At 39.0% G+C, this 11,193-nt stretch overlaps 1 protein-coding gene across 1 annotated transcript in view; it reads left to right on the top strand.

Annotated features, from left to right (window-relative positions):
- The first annotated feature begins 144 nt into the window (after positions 1 to 144).
- LOC135465581 (WD repeat-containing protein 88-like) overlaps positions 145 to 11,193 on the top strand; it is a 14,096-nt gene continuing 3,047 nt past the window's right edge. Inside the window, exons 1-10 of the mRNA XM_064742841.1 lie at positions 145 to 358; positions 1,947 to 2,143; positions 3,082 to 3,145; positions 3,705 to 3,843; positions 4,166 to 4,292; positions 6,325 to 6,438; positions 7,521 to 7,591; positions 8,872 to 8,954; positions 10,171 to 10,239; positions 10,667 to 10,759. Coding sequence (XP_064598911.1) covers positions 242 to 358; positions 1,947 to 2,143; positions 3,082 to 3,145; positions 3,705 to 3,843; positions 4,166 to 4,292; positions 6,325 to 6,438; positions 7,521 to 7,591; positions 8,872 to 8,954; positions 10,171 to 10,239; positions 10,667 to 10,759 — 1,074 coding nt within the window. The 5' untranslated portion in view covers positions 145 to 241. The remainder of the gene's footprint in view (positions 359 to 1,946; positions 2,144 to 3,081; positions 3,146 to 3,704; positions 3,844 to 4,165; positions 4,293 to 6,324; positions 6,439 to 7,520; positions 7,592 to 8,871; positions 8,955 to 10,170; positions 10,240 to 10,666; positions 10,760 to 11,193) is intronic.

Raw genomic sequence — 11,193 nt, 5'->3', positions numbered from 1 at the left:
CTTCTGTTATGTATTATCTCTCCCTATATTGAACACAAATGTATGGACAATGTTTTCCAAAGACTTGCCCTTGACAGCAGAGACGACACTTCAATTTGGTGTGGGGAAATTCCGATTACGTTAGTTGTCTAGCGACATAGAAAGCGAAATGGCGTCTGCTTGACATGTGCCCGTTATTGTTTTGAAGTGTGTTAATTTTAGTGGTTTTGATCATGCGGTGATCGAAAACGAAGGATCAGTAATGGAGCTTGCTCTTGAAGATGACATAGATCCATTAGCTATTGAAGTAACTAAAGAATTCAATGATCAGCTGGAGGCCAAAAATGAGGCAACCTGGGAGCACGAAGATTTAGCAACGGTAACTTTTTGTGGTCGGGAAGCAAAGCCTATGAGGACATTTCTGAGGTGGTGAACATTGTCACCAGTTTAAAGAAGTAGTTCCAGTTTTAGATTGTTCTGCCGCTATGTGTTTTTACATCTGCGTAAAGTTTTCTCTTATTTGGGTATGTCAACCCAAGAGTAGGCCTACGTATCGTTAGTGTGAAGCACAATACTTAGTTCGTAAAATACCGATCAAATCATGCTTTTTTACAATAAAATTTTAGTGTTGTCTGTTCACACTCTTTAGATGCATGACACAAAATGGTTGCATTTCCAGTGATTCGGTCAGGCCATGACTAAAAAGATATGTTTGTTGTGGGTAATGTGAGCAAGTCGCTTAATTCGGGCTGACTCTATTTTTTTGGAGGGCAGTGTGAGAATTTCTTTCTTCGGGAGACAAATATTGATGAACACAAACCACTTTACTGTTCCGATTTACAGAAATTAGGTTCAGTATTACCGCTTTGCTGTTAACGGAGTCAGGAGAAAATTCATTTCATCCATTACATTACAACACATTCATCTTCACACATGAATGCAGGTCCCAAAAATTGAGCAATGGCATTGTTTAAAACCTAATTTTTTTGCAGCCAATTGTCACAGATCTGTTGAATACCACTAGTCATTGTGGCTCAGTACTGCTCAGTTTGTCAGTGCATCAGTTGACCAACATTTGTTCAGCTAATACCTTATAATTCTGCAATTGAACAGTACAATAGCACAGAATCTAGTGCTGAAAATTGGGTGAGACCACTGTGGGTTTCGAACCAGCGTCCTCAGAGTCAGGCACCAAATCGCCAGCAATATATGTTAACCGTCTAGACAACTTGACCAACAGGCCTTCCACAAAAATAGAAGGTAGTTGACTGGCAGACTTTACAGCGAACATGCATTACCCCTCTGATGATTACAAATGTCACCACTCCCTTAGGTGAGTATATCAGACAGGTTTTAAGTGTCATATTAGAAAGTGGATTAAGTAACAGTATTATCCTTGATCATGCTTTCTGAATATCAAAGGGGTAGTGCATGTTCACTGCAAAGTCTACCTGCCAACTACCTTCTATTTTAGTGGAAGGCCTGTTGGTTGAGTGGTCAAGACGGTTGACGTATATTGCTGGCGCTTTGGTGCCTGACTCTGAAGACGCTGGTTCAAAACCCACAGTGGTCTCAGCCAATTTTCAGCACTAGAATCTGTGCTATATTCAGAAAGTGTTATCCCTATTAATGATAATATTGATAATACTCAATTTTAGTCCTAAAATTTATAGAATCTGAAATGAAAGCTTATATGATTAGTAAAAGAAACTGACATGTTCATTAAATATCTTGTTGAAAATGTGAATTGTTTTGTGAAAGATAGATGACACTGTATTTGAACCAGGCAGATATGATTCAATATTGTTGTACAGTTTAGGAAAGCAGCCTTCACTTTGCTGTGGAGTTTTGTAGACTCTTATTTCTTTAATTGTATTTTTCATTGACACTGCATGTTCTTGTTGACATTCATTGTGACTGTTATATACTTACACATGATGGTGTACTGAAAACTATTTGTTATGTAGGTTCGAATCAAGGTGCTACGTGGTCACAGTGAAGGGGTGAACAGTTGTAAATTTTTCAATAATGATGAATGCATTGTAACCAGCTCCCTGGACAAGACAGCCAAAATCTGGAATGTGGATAGTGGCAGAGTGCTACATACATACAGTGCACATAATGCCAATGTCACTCAGGCCTGTATGAGCTCTGAAAACAACAGGTAAAGTTTTATAATATCCACACCTCTGTACCTGGTGTATATTAACAACAAATGGCGGAGTGTTACATACATACATGTACATATATACATAGCGTACAATGCCAATGATATTTGTCTGTCTCAGCTCTTGGTTTCATGAAAAATTATATCATTTTCTCTGTGCCTAATTATATCAGCACTGCAGTTAGGTGCAGAGTGGTATGTATGCTCCTTAATTCCTAAGTTGCATATGAAAGATCAACTTTCAGTGCATTTTATGCACATTTTTAAGTTGATTTTGGAGATAAAATTACATTGGATGGATTGGTCAGTTTCAGGGCTTTACAAAAAGTGTGGTTTTATTAGTCAACATAGAATAATGCTCTCAGATGTTGCTTAAATAAACACCTTGCAAACATGTGGAAAGATTGAAGAATTACAGTATGTAGCTGTAAGTGGAAGGTCTTGGTGGCAGTAACCTGTGAATTATCGTCGGTTTCCTCCAGGCTCTACCCGGTTTCCTCCCACCATAACCCTGGATGCCGTTGTATAAGTGAAATAGTCCTGAGTACAGTGTAAACTACGAATCAAATAAATAAACTACAGTATTCCTGTATAGTTGAGGTTTTACTCGTACCGAAGCTGTCAGGGGGCAAAGTGATAATGATACGCATGGATAGGATGGCAGAATCAGGATCTAGGATAGATGTAATTAAGCCCAAGTTACAGATGAAAACAGTTTTAAACCAATTAATATAAAAATTACAACAGAAGCTAAAAATAGCTCCATTTATTCAACCTGATGATTTCATTTCTAGGTATGTCACCTAGATTGAAATTAAAATTAGGCAGCTCATTTAAACCTCAGGTGCTTTTACTGTTAAAGTTATCACATCTAGGACTCCAGGGACCTCACACAGACTGGGTCTAATAATTTCTCATGATTTATTTGTTAATAGACTTGTTACTGCTGGCTGGGACAAGAAAGTGCATGTGTGGGATGTAGAATCAGGCAAGATACTGGTAATGAAATTTCTGATTTGTAGCAAGATATATTTCTAGTTGAACAAGATTGTGGCTCAAGCAGTTTTTTTCTGCATAGCAGTCATTATTTTAAAGTAGTTCCTGGACCCATGCCTTATTTGATACTTAGCTGAGGAAATGGTTTTGCTGCTTCTGTCATATAAAGTAAGATGAGCAGTCTCATACATGTATATATGTACATGTATTTTCTCTTCAAGTTAATACAATAACACGTTCACCTATCTGTAAAAATGTGAAGACATAAAGATGTTAGAACTTGTTTTCTGCATTGGAATATTTACTTGATTGGTGTTTTCAAAAGCACCATAGTTATAAGACTGGTTTAAGTTATGATTTAATTGTCATTTCCAGTCTAAAATTACAATCAGGTTTATGGGCGGGGGATATCACCAGGCATTGCAATGTTATCTACCTAACAAACCTGGAATACTGCAGTAATTGTGGCCGTCACACAGTGAACGAAAGTAGATGTCAGTAAGCCTTAGGGATTTGATTTAAGACACAAATGTGTTAGATGTCAATGGTTTGGGACTTTCAGTGGACAGGAAAACATGATGGTGTGCTGACCTGCTGTGACATCTCTCATGATGGGAAGCTCATTGTCACTGGCTCTGATATAGACAACTGTCTGAAGGTGTGGGACACAAGCTCAGGGGAGACAATCCACAAATTAGACGGTAACAGAAAAGCCACACACTGGCTGGATTGCTATGTGACATGCACATATTTGTTTGATTTGTCTTTATCATTGTACTCACTTATATTTTGTGCGCAGGTAGATGGCACTCAGGTTTAACCTTGTCGTTTTCATATAAAAATAGTGGCGTTCGTGCTTTTGTCGGTTCTGTTTATGTTCATATTCACGTAACTGAGGACGTAAGCCAAAGGTGTATTTCAGTGCTCTTGAATTTAAGAGCTAGTGATTACCTCCCCTTTTCTGAGATTATGGTAACCCCGCTGTGACTTCTTTGATCTTCACTCTGAGTTTTGTTTTGCCAGATATCCACAGCAGAACTATCACAAGCTGTATTTTCTCCCCCAATGACACCAGGATTATAACCACCTCCATGGACAAGTCCACAAATTTCTGGGATCTTAAAACAAAAACCAGCACCTTACGACTGCAGTGAGTAAATTCTGTTCAACTTGTCCTAAGATTTATGTCCTGAAATTACTTAGAGGTTGTAGATTTGAAATGAAAACATGCAGTCTCTGGACTAATCGTAATCAGGGTTATAAATCAACCTAAACCGGCTGTGTTTTGTTTTTTAAAAAAAGGCACCAGCTTGTAACCTTACCTGTGTAATGATTGATGGATTTCTTCCTTGGTGTATAAAGGGATTTGAACTCAGGTCTCCAAATCTGAGGCCCAGCTGTACCAACTGAGCTAAAGGAACATTCTTGTCAGCTACTGCTAGTCCACTGTAGCACTGGATAACTGCTCCCCTTACATTGCCAGCACTAGCTGCACCAATTGAGCTAAAGGAACATTCTTGCCAGCTACTGCTAGTCCACTGTAGCACTGGATAGCTGCTCCCCTTACATTGCCAGCACTAGCAGTACCAACTGAGCTAAAGGGACATTCTTGCCAGCTACTGCTAGTCCACTGTAGCACTGGATAGCTGCTCCCCTTACATTGCCAGCACTAGCTGTACCAATTGAGCTAAAGGAACATTCTTGCCAGCTACTGCTAGTCCACTGTAGCACTGGATAGCTGCTCCCCTTACATTGTCAGCACCTGCTGTACCAACTGAGCTAAAGGAACATTCTTGTCAGCTACTGCTAGTCCACTGTAGCACTGGATAACTGCTCCCCTTACATTGCCAGCACTAGATGTACCAACTGAGCTAAAGGAACATTCTTGCCAGCTACTGCTAGTCCACTGTAGCACTGGATACTGCTCCACTTACATTGCCAGCACTAGATGTACCAACTGAGCTAAAGGAACATTCTTCCCAGCTACTGCTAGTCCACTGTAGCACTGGATACTGCGCCACTTACATTGCCAGCACTAGATGTACCAACTGAGCTAAATTGACATTCTTGTCAGCTACTGTAAGTCCACTGTAGCGCTGGGTAGCTGCTCCCCTTACATTGCCAGCACAAGCTGTACCAACTGAGCTAAATGGACATTCTTGCCAACTACTGCTAGTCCACTGTAGCGCTGGATAGCTGCTCCCCTTACATTGCCAGCACTAGCTGTACCAACTGAGCTAAAGAGACATTCTTGTCAGCTACTGCTAGTCCACTGTAGCACTGGATAACTGCTCCCATTACATTGCCAGCACTAGCTGTACCAACTGAGCTAAAGAGACATTCTTGTCAGCTACTGCTAGTCCACTGTAGCACTGGATAGCTGCTCCCCTTACATTGCCAGCACTAGCAGTACCAACTGAGCTAAAGAGTCATTCTTGTCAGCTACTGCTAGTCCACTGTAGCACTGGATAGCTGCTCCCCTTACATTGCCAGCACTAGCTGTACCAACTGAGCTAAAGGAACATTCTTGCCAACTACTGCTAGTCAACTGTACTGCTGGATAGCTGCTCCCCTTACATTGCCAGCACTAGCTGTTTCAACTGAGCTAAAGGGACATTCTTGTCAGCTACTGCTAGTCCACTGTAGCACTGGATAGCTGCTCCCCTTACATTGCCAGCACTAGCTGTACCAACTGAGCTAAAGGAACATTCTTGCCAGCTACTGCTAGTCCACTGTAGCACTGGATACTGCTCCACTTACATTGCCAGCACTAGATGTACCAACTGAGCTAAATGGACATTCTTGTCAGCTACTGTAAGTCCACTGTAGCACTGGGTAGCTGCTCCCTTTACATTGCCAGCACTAGCTGTACCAACTGAGCTAAATGGACATTCTTGCCAACTACTGCTAGTCTACTGTAATGCTGGATAGCTGCTCCCCTTACATTGCCAGCACTAGATGTACCAACTGAGCTAAAGGGATATTTTTGCCAGCTACTGCTTGTCCACTATAGCGCTGGATAGCAGCTCCCATTACATTGCCAGAACGAGCTGTACCATCTGAGCTAAATGGACATTCTTGCCAGCTACTGCTAGTGTACTGTAGCATTGGAAAGCTGTTGTGCTTAAATAAGGTTTGTTATAATATATCAAAACTGTTTGCAGTAAATTTGTCTATTTCAGTGGCCACATTAACATCATAGCCAGCTGTGCCATGTCACCAGATGAGAGAAAATTTGCCACTGCCTCTTGGGACAAAACTGTTAAAATCTGGGATGTTACAACAGGTACATACAGGTAAAGACTTTTTTAGTTTTGATGTTTACGTGACATTATAGCAGATACATGCAGGTAAAGACTTTGGTAGCTTATGTGACATTACAACAGGTACATACAGGTAAAGACTGTGTTAGCTTATGTGGCATTACAACAGGTACATATAGGTAACGACCTCAGCTCAAGTCACATTACAACAGGTACATACAGGTAAAGACTTTGTTAGCTAATGTGACATTACAACAGGTACATACAGGTAGAGACTGTGTTAGCTTATGTGGCATTACAATAGGTATAAACAGGTAAAGACTTTGTTAGCTTATGTGACATTACAACAGGTAGGCCCTACATACAGGTAAAGACCTCAGCTAATGTGACATTACAATAGGTGCATACAAGTAGAGACTGTATTAGCTTATGTGGTATTACAGCTGGTACATGCAGGTAGAGACTGTGTTAGCTCATGTGGCATTAAAACAGGTACATACAGGTAAAGACTTTGTTAGCTTATGTGGTATTACAACAGGTACATACAGGTAGAGACTGTTAGCTCACGTGGCATTAAAACAGGTACGTACAGGTACAGACTGTGTTAGCTTCTGTGGCATTACAACGGGTATATACAGCTAGAGACTGTGTTAGCTTCTGTGGCATTATAACAGGTACTTATAGGTAACGACCTCAGCTCATGTGACATTGCAACAGGTACATACAGGTAAAGACTGTGTTAGCTTATGTGGCATTGCAACAGGTACATATAGGTAATGACCTCATCTCATGTCACATTACAACAGGCACAGATAGGTGAAGACTTTGTTAGCTAATGCAACATTACAACAGGTACATACAGGTAGAGACTATGTTAGCTTATGTGGCATTACAACAGGTACATACAGGTAGAGATTGTGTTAACTTATGTGGCATTACAACAGGTACATACAGGTAGAGATTGTGTTAGCTTATGTGGCATTACATCAGGTTCATACAGTTAAAGACTTTGTTAGCTAATGTGACATTACAACAGTTATATACAGGTAAAGACTTTTTTAGTTTGTAACACATGTTCAACGCATGTTTTTAATCGTCTTTGTTTTTCTCTGTAGATCTCAAGGCCCAGATATCCTGGCCAAAGGTCATGAGGGGTCAATTAGCTGCTGTGAGTTCAGTCAAGATGGTAGGTGTTTATCTTCATGATTTCTGTTAAATGTTACTTCAATTGTCAAGGATTTCAACAAGGTGGCTGTGTAATTTGTTCCGTCTAAGGCCAGGCAAGTCTGACCTCACTGCTCCTTGGACACTCCATATATTATACACCATTGATTAACCATTACTTCACAAAAATTGTTAAATTAATAAAAAAAATCTTAATTTATTTATGTGTGAGAATTACATAAAAGTTAAATTTTATAACAATGTCATTACACATTTATAGTATCAGAGAAATAATTTCCATAAAAATCATGCCATTAAAATGATCATAATATATTAATATTAATCTTAACTATCATTATGCTCATCACTGAATGCTGTATTAAACATCTTCACTCAACTTTTATAAAAAAAATAAATTCTTCAACTGAAATTAATGGGAATCAAATGTTTGAATTCTGTATTAATAGTGTTGGGTACTGAGGACTTATTTTCTGCTCTAAATCATCTCTTTCCTGCTTTTTGTTTGTACATATGCATGTCATATATGTTAAGTACTTTAAACTATAAGAACTTTGTTAATAGCCATATGTAAAGGCGGAAAATGAATTGGTGTGATTAAAGCCCAGTAGCTTAAATAGCAGGTCACAAGGGCAAACATTGCCGTAGCTGTCAAACAGCTATTTTTATATACATGTACACTTCACAGTTTGCTAGAAGCTCACTGGACCACAGGAGATACCACAATGGGATAGCTTTTCTTTCACTTTACGGGCATAACAAAGATTGATCAAACTAAAGATGAATTAACTCCCACTTTGTTTTATACCCACCAAGCCTTAGCACCAAAGTTTGTATATGTTTAAACCATAATTTCCCTTCCCTGCTGTCAAAAAATTTAGCTGGCCCATCAGGCTGTCTTAGGACAACTCCTGTCACCCTGGCAAAGATTTCACTTCATCATTACCAGGAGTATATGATTCAATATTGGAACATTTTTTCGCTGGAATTAATTTTCCGCAAAAATTAGTTCCATGCGAAAATTAAGTACTTCACAGTATTGTCCATAAAGCTTAATCTTAGAATTAAATTTTTTGAATGCATTCTGTTCTAATGAAGAAATTGAGGAAAATTATTCAAAGGTTTCATACATGGTCTTCAGTTGGATGATGACTTCAGGTTTTGTTGCTTTTTTCTTAAACATTGAGGAAACTTGTTTAAATATGGACTTGAACTGACCAGTGCAACTGCATTAAGCCAGACATAAATGTGGATCATACATTTGAGTCATTCATTTTCTTTCAGGATTACAGTTGATCACAGGCTCCTATGATACCACCATTGTGGTGTGGGATGTAGACAATAATGTGCAGAAACTCAAATTACAGGTAAGACGTACATGTGAAACAATAAATCACCCAAACTGGTGAAAAAAAATATAAATATTTTACCCAGCACCATCATTGTGAAAAAAAATGTTAGCCTGTTATCAAGATATTTTGATAGAGGTTTAGTTATCCAGGCATTGGCTAAGCAGTTGGTTCAGACTCTCAGTTGTCTCCCTTTAGTGTCCTCAGACTGTGGCAAATTCTAACAGGTAAGGACATAGAAGTGGTAGCAAGAGTCCGTACCACATTAGTACTATTTTAACCATATTTTCCTAAACTTTTGTGTATGTACGATGTTGACAAGTGTATAAACTAACTTCAAACACGTTTGTCTTTGGGTGGGAATGTAAGTATTCAGTTCTTGTGAGTTATCTCCCCTTAGTGTGACCTACACACTTGTCTTCTGGAACTCATACTGTCTTGCATTGATCACCAGGTATCCAATGGACAGGATTAGAATTTTCGACGGCATCACTTTAGGGCGCTGCAGGCTGTTGGGTGTAAATTTGTTCATGTTTCAACTACCAGACACTTTGACACCACATAACATGAAACAAGACTAACTCCATGCATTTGCAGGAATCCATGCTGAAAAATTATACAATGAGGACAAGCCACAGTAGTGGTAAAGATATCTGAACCTTCCTTTAAAGTGCTGCTTCAGTTAAAGAGAAACTGGGTAGAAATATGAATATTATAGGAAGGAAATCCTATGGAACAGAGCTAACATCATGCTTTATAAGAACTTAGAATGGATAGCACTTTATAACTCCAACTGAAAAGTCCTAAAAAAATATTCCTTAGTCTCTGTAAGCTTTTCCTTTTATGATGTGATGGTATTCCAGATCTGACATTATCACATTCCTTATGTGGTGTTGACTCAGGAAAATATGATATAGTGTAAGTTAATTATGCTAGAATGATTTCAAGAGGGTTTGAAAGTAGTCATTTATGGCTATATGTTATCAATGGCTGATGCCAACTGTTCATGCATGAGGCCAGATCAGACAAAAGTGAGACGGAAAGAAAATTTACCTTTCCTTGATACGTTTCTCTAAAGTGTACAATATCAATGTTAATGCACTGCACAGGTTTTAACAATTATTAGGAAAGCAGTTCAGATTCTGTCTTTAAGAAAGGGTTTTAACCAGTGTCTCCCATTATTATTATTAGAACATTCATGGGGACAGAACCAGTTGTGTTTTGTTTTATCCAGGGTCATGGAGACTGGGTGGAAGATGTCGATATCAGTCAAGATCAGAAATGGTTGCTGTCTTGTTCAAAGGTATTAAGGATTCATCCATTTCAAAGAGTAAACACTTTGTTACGATGGTGTTATTATTTCATAGGAATTCCGTTAAGCTTACGTGTGACCAGAATTTAACCATATAAATCTAGACAGTTTATTCATAATGTTAGGATTGTCTCCCCTTTAGTTTTGATGTCATGACCTTACAGCGGTCTTTTGGAGTGTTCATTCCATGGGTACTCCAAAATGTCGAGACTGTTATATTTTATAAAACGTGAATTAAGTAGACCACTTCAAGAACTTGCAAAGGTAGAAGTAACTGATGTACAGGTGAGGTATAGCACAAAAGCAAAGATTTGTATAAATGAGAAAATACCTGTAGTTAATAATTTTCACAAAAGATGTTACAACTGATTTGCAAAAGTTGAAGATTTGGCAATTCAGCATAAACACTCTATTTCAGGATAAGACTGTTCGGCTGTGGAACATCGCAGAGAGCGATAAAATCCCTGTTGTGTTAGAAAACCGTAGATCCATCGGTCTCAAAATGGTCAAGGTGAGCTATTTTTTCCTGTCTCACTTTTCTGTGAGCATCTCGCCTGTAACTTCTTTTTTCACTTCACATATTAAACAATTCAGACATTTACTGTATACAAGTACATGTAGTGATGAATATTTACTTTCGATACGATTCGTTCATTATATCAGTGGGTATATTTATCATACTGCATTCCAGCATACTGGTTCTGAATGTTTATTTGTTTTGATTGGTGTTTTATGCAGTACTCAAACCCACGACCATCCGTAGGTTGCTGGCAGACCTTCCCACATACAGCCAGAGGGGAAGCCAGCATGAGCTGTACTTGAACACACAGCGACTGCATTGGTGAAAGGCTCTTAGGTCATTACACTGTGCTAGCGCGCTAACCAACCGAGCCACGAAGGCCCCCTGGTTCTGAATGGGCAACATCATTGGTCAAGGGCTTGATT

This window comes from Liolophura sinensis, chromosome 5, assembly GCF_032854445.1.
Source record: "Liolophura sinensis isolate JHLJ2023 chromosome 5, CUHK_Ljap_v2, whole genome shotgun sequence".
Classification (NCBI taxonomy): Eukaryota; Metazoa; Mollusca; class Polyplacophora; order Chitonida; family Chitonidae; genus Liolophura; species Liolophura sinensis.
The sequence above is the reverse complement of the archived record's forward strand: the minus strand, read 5'-3'. Positions and strand labels throughout refer to the sequence as shown.